We start from the raw sequence: 12,782 nt of genomic DNA on the forward strand, positions 1-12,782 counted from the left end.
GAGGAGATTTCAGAGACTCTTATGGATAAGAGAAAAACGAAAGGTTATGGGCTGTGTAGGAGGGAAGGATTGCCAGTAGGTTACTATGCCCTACAGTACTGTTCACATTGTGCGTGTCATTCTGCCCCTCTCAGGGGTAGGAGTCATGGGTCCTGGTTGAGGACTTGGTCAAATATTGCAAGCTGAATCATCTGCAGCTCAGCATCAGTAACACAAAGGAGATGGAGATGGCGATGGACTTTAGGAAAATTAAGCCTGCACTGATCCCCGTTACTATTGATGGCGAGGACCAACAACTACCTAGGAGTGCGCCTGAATGACAGACTTCACAAGATCACAAGACACAGGAGCAGAAGTAGGCCATTCAGCCCATCGAGTCTGCTCTGCCACTCCACCGTGACCTAAACTATTCTCCCATCTAGTTCCAATTTCCGGCTTTTTCCCCATATCCCTTGATACCCTGACTAATTAGGTACCTATCAATCACCCTCAATGATCGGGCATCCACAGCTGTATGTGCTGTATGGAGCACCGACGCAGGCTGTGCACACGGGCCACGGTCGCCTCTACTTCCCGAGGAGACTGAGTCCTTCGGAGTATAAGACCATAAGACATAGGAGCAGAATTAGGCCATTCAGCCCATCGAGCCTGTTCTGCCAGGCCATCATGGCTGATCCTGGATACCACTCAACCCCATACACCTGCCTTCTCACCATATCCTTTGATGCCCTGATCAATCAGGAAACAATCAACTTCCATCTTAAACATACGCATGGACTTGTCCTCCACCGCAGTCTGTGGCAGAACATTCCACAGATTCACTACTCTCTGGCCACAAAAGATTCCTCCTTATCTCTGTTCTAAAAGAGGTTGTGCCCTTTAGTTCTGGATACACCCACCGTAGGAAGTATCCTCTCCACATCCACCCTATCTAGTCCTTTCAACATTCAGTAGGTTTCAGTGAGATCCCCTCGCATTCTTCCAAATTCCAGTGAGTTCAGGCCCAAAGCTGCCAAATGCTCCGCATATGTTAACCCCTTCATTCCCAGAATCATCCTTGTGAATTTCCTTGGACTCTCCAATGATAACCACATCTTGTGTTTTCGTGATATCATTCTGGAAAAACATTTTTATCATTTCTTAATGCACGCATTACTAAATAACAATAAAAGAGGACTGTGTGTCCTCATAATTATAATCATAATCTCTTCTGAGATATGGGGCCCAAAACTGGACAATGTTCCTCACCCTCTGCATGCCACCTTGGCTGAACAGAGGAGCACTTTTAGTCATAGATTATGACAACTGCGCTGCTCCAATGAGCGCTATGAGGTCATTCTTACCCTCGGCCATTAGGCTCCATAATGAGTCAACCTGTAGCTGGGGAAGTGATGACCCCACCTGTTAAACTGTTTGAGATAACTATTTTTTTTTATTCTTCTCTTCTAATATTTGTATATCTGTGCACTGTAATGCTACTGTGACATTATAATTTCCTTTGACATCAATGAAGTGTCCATCTATCTTATGCTGCTTTATTTGATGTGGCAACAGTTAGCCACCTGCATTCCCTCTAATTTTTTTTTAACAACTGCACAGACCAACCATTGTTCTGAGCAGGAGATTTTCACACAGCCTGAAAACTGTGGAATTTTAAACATTAACATTGACAATAAATAAAAGAAAATTCCATCTGCGCAGTAACGAAGGCATGTGCAGGGGAGCATTTCAGTTACCGTGCGGCCGCACACCCACACAGCTTAGAAGGAGCAATGTTGGCCACACATTGCCCAACCAGAGACACCTGGGGGGAAGCTGACACTCGGGCTACCGTGCTCTCGCAGTCAGGTAAAGGGAGTTCGAGCACAGTCATCCAAAGACCGACCAGAGCGTTGTGTGAGGGGAAGCTGCGGGCGGCCATGCTCACATGTATCTGCTGCACATGACCTTGGGGTGTGCAGGTGATCAGTTCAGAAGATGCTGTTAGAGTATCTTCAGTCCATCCTGTTGGTAATAGTTCCAGTCACAGTGCACTGTCGGTCGAGTGTCGTTGTCAGGTGAGTTTCAGTCCATTCTGTCGGTAGTAGTTCCAGTCACAGTGCACTGATGGTCGAGTGTCGTTGTCAGGTGGGTTTCAGTACATTTAGAAGATATTTAGTTTCAGAAATTTATTTCAGCTTTTCAAACTTGGCACAAGGTTTTGGGGCAAATGTTCTGTCCAGAGCTCTGCTGTTATAGAGTCATAGAGCAGTACAGCACAGAAACAGGCCCTTTGACCCATCTAGTCTCTGCCAAACTGTTATTCTGCCTTGTCCCGTTGACCCACACCCAGACCATTGCCCTCCATTCCTCTCCCATCCATCTATGTATCCAAACTTCTCTTCAATGTGGCATTGGGGCCCACTTCCACAGCTCGTTCTACACTCACACCACCCTCTGAGTGAAGAAGTTCACCTGAAATATTCTGTCTTAACCTATGTCTCTACCATTCAGTAGAAAAAGCTTGCTTGCGTTTACCCTGTCTATACCCCTCATAACTAGTTGTTTGTTCCAATGTGTAATATCTCTGTTCTCTGTTTAGCAGGATCCTGCAGGTCTTAGGGGATGTTGCAGAGCAGAGGGACCTTGAAGTACAAATGCAGAGTTTATTGGAAGTGAAGTCACTGGTTACCGGGGTTGTGAAGAAGGTTTTTGATGTGCTGGCCTTCATAAGTCAGGACGTTGAGTCCAGGAATCGGGAGGTGATGGTGCTGTTGTGTAAGACATAGTGAGGCCACACTTGGAGTATTGTGTAGCCTTCATTCTCCTAATGAGGGAAAGATGTGATTAAACTGAAACAAGCACAGAAATGATTTACAAAGATGTTGCCAGGACTTAAGGAAGTGGTGGACTGACAAGAACTCTATTCCTTAAAGCACAGAAGACTTAGAGATGTATAAAATCATGAGGGGCACAGATAGGGAATGCAGCTGGTCTTTTTCCCAGGGTCGGGAAATCAAGAACCAGGAGGCATAGGTTTAAGGTGAGAGGGTAAAGATTTAATAGGAACTCAAGGGCCAACTTTTTACCCGGAGGGTGGTATGTAGGTGGATTGAGCTGCCAGGGGAAGTTGCGGAGACAAAGACAATAACATCTTTGAAAAGGCAGTTGGATGGGTAGATGGATTGGAAAGGTTTAGAAGGTTGTGGGCCATGCTGGTAGATCTGACTGGCTTGCACAGGGACCTTGGTTGGTGTGAATCAATTGGGCCAAAGGGTCTGCTTTCACATTGTATAACTTCCTGAGCACGGTTCCCACAGTCCTGTGTTAGAGGGAATGTGGCTAATTGTTAAAAATTGCCAGTGTGGTTAACCCTGGAAACTATGGTCCAGTGATCCAAGCTCTACAGCTGCAGTAGGAAAGTCAGTTGATTCTGATGAATGGGATTTCGGTTTACTTGGAAGGCAAGTACCAATTAGGAGGAGTCAGCCTGCTTCTGTGCAGAGGAGATCATTCCTTGCTGAGTTTTCTGAGGAAAAAACTAAGAAAACTGATGAAGGCTCTGTAGGAGGCATTCTTTATGTGGATTTCAATAAGCCGTTTGTAAAAGTCTGCATTGTTCCCCAGCGTATTGGGGCACAAGTCATTTGGGGTATGTGGATGAACTGGATTCAAAATGGCTTGCTGATAGGAAGCAGGCGGTTGTGATGGATGGGCATTTCCCTGACGGGAAATCTGTAACAAGTACTGTACTTTGGGAAATGATGCTGGGACCCTTGTTGTTTGTCATATGTATAAATGTCTTGGTTGAGAAAGTAGGGTAAATGTTTTGTACACTTGGAGATGACACAGAAACTGCGGATCCATTGACAGTGAAGAAGGACATAGGACTTAGATTATCTGGGAAGTTGGTGGTGGTGGCAGATGGAATTTAATCTGGATAAGTGTGAGATAATGCACTGAGGGAGGTCGTTCCGGTGAGACATACAGAGCACATTGCTCGCTGAAAGCAGTGAAACAGGTGGATAGAGTGGTGAAGAAGGCATTTGCTATGCTTGCATTCATAGGCCAAGGCACTGCATATAAGAAGTGCAACAGTATAAAGCAACATATGGACTATTGTGTGCAGTTCTGTTCTGGTCACCACACAGTGCTACAGGAAGGCTGTGGTCCAACAGAGAGATTGTCAAAGAGACTCGTGCCTGTGTTGCCTGGAATGGAGAGCACCGTTTATAAGGAGAGATCGGACAGCCTCCATTTATTCTCTCTAGAACATAGGACGCTGAGAGGGACCTTATAGATGTTTATAGAATTAATAGGGTCATATACAGGATAAAAAGAGTCTTTCTTCAGCAAGTGAGTCTGCAACTAGAGAGGACAGGTTTAAGATGAGTGGGGAGGAGCTTCAAGGAGACCTGAAAATTAAGTTTTTCACACCGAGTGCGATGGTTATCTGGAACAAGCTGAGGAGGTGGTGAAGGTAGATAAAGACACTTGAATCAAAGGATACAGTTATGATCTGGGCAAATGAACTGTGATGAGATCACAACTGGGCCTATCTACAGTTCTGTGGGCAAGCACGGGGCATCCTTTGGTGAAGGGCTGTGAATCTGTGGCCACAGGTGGCTGTGGAAGCCAAGTCATTGGGTATATTTAAGGCCGAGGTTGATAGAATTTTGATTGGTCAGGACATGAAGGGATATCGGGAGAAGGCAGGAGATTGGGGCTGAGAGGGAAATGGATCAGCCATGATGAAATGGCAGTGCAGACTCGATGGGCCAAATGGCCTAATTCTGCTCCTATATCTTATGGTCTTATGGTCTATCCCTTCACCTGCCCTTGAATGCCATCACGAGATCTATGACAGCTCTCTTTACAAGAAGCTTTAAAGATAAAAGTTGGAATCATTGGGCTTTAGGTCTCATGTTAATTGTTGGGTCACAGCTTTAAATGATGCTTGCATCTGTTTTGAACTGCTAATACCCCAGTGTACTGTCACAATCGGTGGTAGCAAGCCGCACTGAGTCCTGAGTGACCCATTCACTGAAACCCAGGCTCAGGACCTCTCAGCCTTTGCCCGAACCCAGCCTGAAGAGCTGAATTACAGCAGTGAAGAGAAAGTGAAAAACCTTTCATAAATGCACAATTTAACCAAATGTGCTATTCAGGAGCACAGCAAAACCAAAGTCATTGGGCATCGAGGGATAAACCTCCAGTGGCTGGAGTCAGACCTCTCACAAAAGAAGATGTCATGGTGGGAGGAACATCAGTCCAGCCCCAGGACATCTTCGCAGGAGTTGTTTAAGACTGTCTTCAGGGTACAAAAGTCTTCAGTGGCTTCAGTGATGACCTTCCTTCCAACAGAATGTCATACATAGGCACTCTCTAAGTTATTGATGACATAGAAACATAGAAAATAGGTGCAAGAGTAGGCCATTCGGCCCTTCGAGCCTGCACCGCCCTTCAGTATGATCATGGCTGATTATCCAACTCAGAACCCTGTACCTGCCTTCCCTCCATACCCCCTGATCCCCGTAGCCACAAGGGCCATGTATAACTCCCTCTTAAATATAGCCAATGAACTGGCCTCAACTGTTTCCAGTGGCAGAGAATTCCACAGATTCACCACTCTCTGTGTGAAGAAGTTTTTCCTAATCTCGGTCCAAAAGGGCTTCCCCTTTATCCTTAAACTGTGACCCTTCGTTCTGGACTTCCCCAACATCGGGAACAATCTTCCTGCATCTAGCCTGTCCAATCCCTTTAGGATTTTATACGTTTCAATAAGATCCCCCCTCAATATTCTAAATTCCAACGAGTATAAGCTTAGTCGATCCAGTCTTTCATCATATGAAAGTCCTGCCATCCCAGGAATCAATCTGGTGAACCTTCTTTGTACTCCCTCTATGGCAAGGATGTCTTTCCTCAGATTAGGGGACCAAAACAGCACACAATACTCCAGGTGTGGTCTCACCAAGGCCTTCTACAACTGCAGTAGTACCTCCCTGCTCCTGTACTCGAATCCTCTCGCTATGAATGCCAGCATACCATTCGCCTTTTTCACCGCCTGTTGTACCTGCATGCCCACTTTCAATGACTGGTGTATAATGACACCCAGGTCTCGCTGCACCTCCCCTTTTCCTAATCGGGTACCATTCAGATAATAATCTGTTTTCCTGTTCTTGCCACCAAAGTGGATAACCTCACATTTATCCACATTAAATTGCATCTGCCATGAACTTGCCCACTCACCTAACCTATCCAAGTCACCCTGCATCCTCTTAGCATCCTCCTCACAGCTAACACTGCCGCCCAGCTTCGTGTCATCCGCAAACTTGGAGATGCTGCATTTAATTCCCTCATCCAAGTCATTAATATATATTGTAAACAACTGGGGTCCCAACACTGAGCCTTGCGGTACCCCACTAGTCACTGCCTGCCATTCCGAAAAGGACCCATTTATTCCCACTCTTTGTTTCCTGTCTGCTAACCAATTCTCTATCCACATCAATACCTTACCCCCAATACCGTGTGCTTTAAGTTTGCACACTAATCTCCTGTGTGGGACCTTGTCTGAAGCCTTTTGAAAATCCAAATATACCACATCCACTGGTTCTCCCCTATCCACTCTACTAGTTACATCCTCAAAAAATTCTATGAGATTCGTCAGACATGATTTTCCTTTCACAAATCCATGCTGACTTTGTCCGATGATTTCACCACTTTCCAAATGTGCTGTTATCACATCTTTGATAGCTGACTCTAGCATTTTCCCCACCACTGATGTCAGGCTAACTGGTCTATAATTCCATAGTTTCTCTCTCTCTCCTTTTTTAAAAAGCGGGGTTACATTAGTCACCCTCCAATCCTCAGGAACTAGTCCAGAATCTAAGGAGTTTTGAAAAATTATCACTAATGCATCCACTATTTCTTGGGCTACTTCCTTAAGCACTCTGGGATGCAGACCATCTGGCCCTGGGGATTTATCTGCCTTTAATCCCTTCAATTTACCTAACACCACTTCCCTACTAACATGTATTTCCCTCAGTTTCTCCATCTCACTGGACCCTCTGTCCCCTACTATTTCCAGAAGATTATTTATGTCCTCCTTAGTGAAGACAGAACCAAAGTAGTTATTCAATTGGTCTGCCACGTCCTTGCTCCCCATAATCAATTCACCTGTTTCTGTCTGTAGGGGACCTACATTTGTCTTAACCAATCTTTTTCTTTTCACATATCTATAAAAGCTTTTACAGTCAGTTTTTATGTTCCCTGCCAGCTTTCTCTCATAATCTTTTTTCCCTTTCCTAATTAAGCCCTTTGTCCTCCTCTGCTGAACTCTAAATTTCTCCCAGTCCTCAGGTGAGCCACTTTTTCTGGCTAATTTGTATGCTTCTTCTTTGGAATTGATACTATCCCTAATTTCCCTTGTCAGCTACGGGTGCACTACCTTCCCTGATTTATTCTTTTGCCAAACTGGGATGAACAATTGTTGTAGTTCATCCATGCGATCTTTAAATGCTTGCCATTGCATATCCACCGTCAACCCTTTAAGTGTCATTTGCCAGTCGATCTTAGCTAATTCACGTCTCATACCTTCAAAGTTACCCCTCTTTAAGTTCAGAACCTTTGTTTCTGAATTAACTATGTCACTCTCCATCTTAATGAAGAATTCCACCATATTATGGTCACTCTTACCCAAGGGTCCTCTCACGACAAGATTGCTAATTAACCCTTCCTCATTGCTCAATACCCAGTCCAGAATAGCCTGCTCTCTAGTTGGTTCCTCGACATGTTGGTTCAAAAAACCATCCCGCATACATTCCAAGAAATCATCTTCCTCAGCACCTTTACCAATTTGGTTCACCCAATCTACATGTAGATTGAAGTCACCCATTATAACTGCTGTTCCTTTATTGCACACATTTCTAATTTCCTGTTTAATACCATCCCCAACCTCACTACTGCTGTTAGGTGGCCTGTACACAACTCCCACCAGCGTTTTCTGCCCCTTAATGTTATGCAGCTCTACCCATATCGATTCCACATCCTCCCGGCTAATGTCCTTCCTTTCTATTGTGTTAATCTCCTCTCTAACCAGCAATGCTACCCCACCTCCTTTTCTTTCATGTCTCACCCTCCTGAATATTGAATATCCCTGAATGTTGAGCTCGCACCCTTGGTCACCCTGGAGCCATGTCTCTGTGATCCCAACTATATCATATTCATTAATAATAATCTGCACTTTTAATTCATCCACCTTGTTACGAATGCTCCTTGCATTGACACACAAAACCTTCAGGCTCGCTTTTACAACACTCGTAGCCCTTATACAATTATGTTTTACTTTTCACCTTACTACTTTTTGCTTCTACCCTCATTTTACACCCTCTTTCTCACTGCACTGTACAATTTTCAATTTCATTCAGACATGAGCTGATAAGCAGAAAGAAACATTTCTGCAACAAATGTTTGAGGCAGTGATCATCCGAAAGAGAGAGTCTAACCACTTACCTGTAGTATTCAGTAGGTACATTTAATGTCAGAGAAATGTATACAATATACATCCTGAAATTTTTCTTCTTCTCAAATATCCATGAAAACAGAGGAAGGCCTCGAAGAATGAATGACAGTTAAATGTTCGAATCCCAAAGCTCCCCCCACCCATGCATAAGCAGCAGCAAAGCAACAACCCCCCCACCAGAAAAACATCTGCACCCCCCCCCCCCACTGAGCACTCAAGTGTGCAGCAAAGCATCAATAAAGACACAGACTTGCAGTACCTCAAAGACAACTCGTTTACCCGGTAATTCGACATACCATAGGCTCTCTCTCCCTAATAAGGGAAAAAGAGGTGTTGCCGTTTCATAGCGAGAGGAGAGACATAACAATGTCACCTGGGTTTCAGCACCTAAGTTACAGAGAAAGGCTGAACAAGTTGGGTCTTTATCCTTTGGAGGGTAGAAGGTTGAGGGGGGATTTGATAGAGGTATTTAAAATTATGAGGGGGATTGATAGAGTTGACGTGGATAGGCTTTTTCCATTGAGAGTGGGGGAGATTCAAACAAGAGGACATGAGTTGAGAGTTAGGGGGCAGAAGTTTAGGGGTAACATGAGGGGGAACTTCTTTACTCAGAGAGTGGTAGCTGTGTGAAATGAGCTTCCAGTAGAAATGGTTGAGGCAGGTTCGATGTTGTCGTTTAAAGTCCAATTGGATAGATATATGCACAGGAAAGGAATGGAGGGTTATGGGCTGAGTGCAGGTCGGTGGGACTAGGTGAGAGTAAGTGTTCGGCGTGGACTAGAAGGGCTGAGATGGCCTGTTTCTATGCTATAATTATTATATGGTTATAACTCGCTGATTTATGGTGTTAAGGGTCTGTTGCCTCACTTTTTCCGAGCTCCAAGTCTTTACTAGAACCAAATTCCCACCATCAGCATCCTTGGGTCAGCTGTTAAACAGAAGCTTTAACTGAACCAGCCTCATCGACATCTTGCTGCAGAAACGGGTGGGACGCTGGCCATCGTATGGTGTCTCACCTCTTGATCCACCACCTACTAAACACGTCAGGAACAAAATGGAAGAGTTCCCAGTCCTGAAGGTCCAACTCTTATGAAACTCTTTATCCAATATCCAATCCAAAACAGTCCATCCACCACCCTGTTACTCCCTCCATATCGATGTACCGTCTACAAAATGTTCACCTCTGCTACTGACCACAACATCTAGCACCAAGGGAAAAGTGGGAAAAGCAACGGGGCACGTCCCATCAGTTCCCAAGAAATCTGCCATTTAGCACCTGTAGGGGGAAATTAATGAACCAACCTGCATGTCTTTGGGATGTGTGAGGAAGCCCAGCAGGCAGAGGAAGAACATGCAAACCCCACACAGACAGCACCCAAGATCAAGACTGGCCCCGGGACATTGGTGCTGTTTCCTCAGTCTGGAAAGCAGGGTGAGGGGGAATGAGATGGAGAATTGATAGGTAGGAGAAGTGGGTAGAAGAGACGGTGCAAGGAGATTGTGGAGAGTCAGAAGAGAGTAAGAGAGAGGCTAGGTCATCCGGAGCAGGGAAGGAAGGAGAAGGTTAAATGGTAAGGTATGAGGGAGAGGGTGGGGAGATAAGGAGAGTTGGACGGTCAGAAGGAAGATGAAAGTAGTTTGGTGGAGAGTGAGGGGGCTGAAGGAGGGGAGATTCACAATGGGGTTAATTAAAAGCAGGAGAGATGTGTGGGGCGAGGATGTGGGGACTGTGATCAGGGACAGAGGGCAGAGGGAGCAGCAGAACCCGGATTCTCAGTTGACAGACATGCCTCACTGTCCAGCCGATGAAGCAACTGGCTGGCAATGAACCAGTGGAGCTGGAGGTAAGGGAGATGGCAGAGATTATGGATGGATGAAGATTGTTTAGACTGGCCTAACTAATGTAAACAAGCCACCTGGCAGAGATGAGATTCATCCTGGGTAACTGAACCCAGTACAGCCTCTTCAGCCAACAGCCGCCAATGTAACCTACTCTAGGATCAGTCTGGCCCTTGCCTCCTACATACTGTGTCATTCATGTGCCTGACGAGAAACTGCAAGATGATCTGTTGCTATCCAGCACCTCCCTAGATACAGGAGTTGGGGAGGGGACTGGGGAACGATAAATGTAATACTCCTGACACCTTCTCAGGAGGAAAGACATGCCCAGCACGCACGGGTCCCTTGGGTTAAACTATGAGAAGTGTTACAAACATACAGAGGGCCAGCGTGCTGTGGATGAAGACAGTGGCAGGTGTTTAATCTGTTTTACATTTTTCTTGTGAACATTGCTTGTCTAGCGAATGTGACGGAGATGCTGCTGCAAGTCAGGTTTTCATTACGGACTTGAACATCGGCCAATAAACTTGACTTTGATCTGAAGACTGGAGCCAGTGTTCTGAATGTGGAACAAACCGATACAGAGCAGTTGGTAGGATTGGTACAGCAACAGCAGAGGGAATTTAATCCTATTGATGTTATGTACAGGGAGTATTGTATAAGCCCAATGATTCTTGAAGGTGGGGCACAGTTAGTGATAAAGGTACAGGTGGTGATAAAGGTGTACAGGTACAGATGGTGATAAAAGTGATAAAGGTACAGGTGATAAAGGTGTACAGGTGGTGATAAAGGTACAGGTGGTGATAAAAGTGATAAAGGTACAGGTGGTGATAAAGGTGATAAAGGTACAGGTGGTGATAAAGGTGTACAGGTACAGGCAGTGATAAAGGTACAGGTGCTGATAAAGGTGTACAGGTGGTGATAAAGGTACAGGCGGTGATAAAGGTGATAAATGTACAGGTGGTGATAAAGGTGATAAAGGTACAGGTGGTGATAAAGCTGTACAGGTACAGGCGGTGATAAAGGTACAGGTGCTGATAAAGGTGTACAGGTACAGGTGATAAAGGTGTACAGGGTGCTTGGCCTCATTAGATAGGACACAAAGTATAAGTGCAGAGAGGTTAACTGTGCAGTTTTATAAACCACAGTGGGAGTATTCTTTGCGGTTCTAATCAGTGCTCTATGGGAAGGATGTGACTGCACTAGAGATCCACCAGGATGAGGCATTTCATCTCAGAGGAGAAAATGGATAAGTTGTGTTTGTTTTCCTCGGAGTGGAGAAACCTGGGGAGGAAATTCAACTGAGGTATACACAATTATGAGGGACATTGACAGGATTAGGATAGGGGATTAAAGGATTAGGAGGAGGAATATTTTCATGTAAAGGGTGATTGTAAAGCACAACCCTTTTCCGAGGTGCGTGGTGGAGGTCAGAGATTCTAACAACATTTAAGGAGTGTCTGGACGAGCGTAGATATCACCAAGGCTATAAACCAAGTGCTAGTGAATGGGAAGGCTGCAGAAAGGTTACTGATGGTCAATATAGACATCAAGAGACATGTTTCTGTGCTGTATGACTCTGTGACATTAAATTGTGTATGACCAATCTGATAGTGGATTTTAGATCGGAAAATGTAATTTTTGTTTTACTTTTCTCTTTGGTATCAAACTGCTCATTTCTCTTTAGCTTTTGGTACATTTCCCTCTCTGCTTCTGATCTGATATTGTATTCTTTGTTCGTGTAGTTTACTGAGGGCCCTGGTGTCCTCATTGCACTGCCTCGAGCTCACACTTGTAACCAAAGGCAACCTGGTCACCAAAATCTCAGCTGTAGGTCCAACTATAGTGGTGAATGCACAGTGAGCACCTCAGTTCTGTAAACGTGTCAGAGCCGATTGCTGTTCGGGAACGCAAGTGGCAGTAAACCTCCAGCTTCTCCTGTGGTCTGTGTTCCCAGTTGGGAGGTCTGTTTTTGAATATCTTCATTATATCAGTGTTCTGGATGAACCTGGCAAAGACTGCAGTGTAATATCAATAAACACCAGTCTTTCAATCAGAGTGGTACTCTGTGCACTGTCCAGTGTAGGCTGTGAGGTAACCAGACTGTCTGCAGTCTAGTTCTGCAGCTCACCTTTAAGTGCAACGCTGTGGGCAAAGTTTGCAGTTTATTTATCCACACTGAGGTTTGTGTTGAAGACCTGAAAATCTCCATCTCACCTGGATTGAAGTTAGCATTTGTACGAGCTGCCCCTGTGGTGAGCACCACAGGTGTATGTCCGTTCAGTGGAAATGATTTAACATCACAGGTGTATGTCCATTCAGTGCAGTTCTCAGAGCATTATAAGTCCGTGAGAAATTGAAGCAGAAGTAGGCCATTTGGCCCGTTGAGTCTGTTCCACCATTTGATCATGGCTGATCCATTTCCCTCTCCTGCCTTCTCCCC

At 45.1% G+C, this 12,782-nt stretch overlaps 2 protein-coding genes across 2 annotated transcripts in view; both read left to right on the top strand.

The window, feature by feature from the left end:
* LOC140187433 (medium-chain acyl-CoA ligase ACSF2, mitochondrial-like) overlaps window positions 1-12,782 on the top strand; it is a 174,413-nt gene that overhangs the window by 73,301 nt on the left and 88,330 nt on the right. The gene's annotated exons all lie outside the window — the stretch shown is intronic.
* Window positions 1,978-12,782, top strand: part of LOC140187321 (sin3 histone deacetylase corepressor complex component SDS3-like) — a 28,431-nt gene continuing 17,626 nt past the window's right edge. The window contains exons 1-3 of the mRNA XM_072242498.1: window positions 1,978-2,057; window positions 2,582-2,767; window positions 12,085-12,198. Of these exons, the coding sequence (XP_072098599.1) occupies window positions 1,978-2,057; window positions 2,582-2,767; window positions 12,085-12,198 (380 nt within the window). The remainder of the gene's footprint in view (window positions 2,058-2,581; window positions 2,768-12,084; window positions 12,199-12,782) is intronic.

The sequence above is a fragment of the Mobula birostris genome, chromosome 24 (assembly GCF_030028105.1).
Source record: "Mobula birostris isolate sMobBir1 chromosome 24, sMobBir1.hap1, whole genome shotgun sequence".
Taxonomy (NCBI): domain Eukaryota; kingdom Metazoa; phylum Chordata; class Chondrichthyes; order Myliobatiformes; family Myliobatidae; genus Mobula; species Mobula birostris.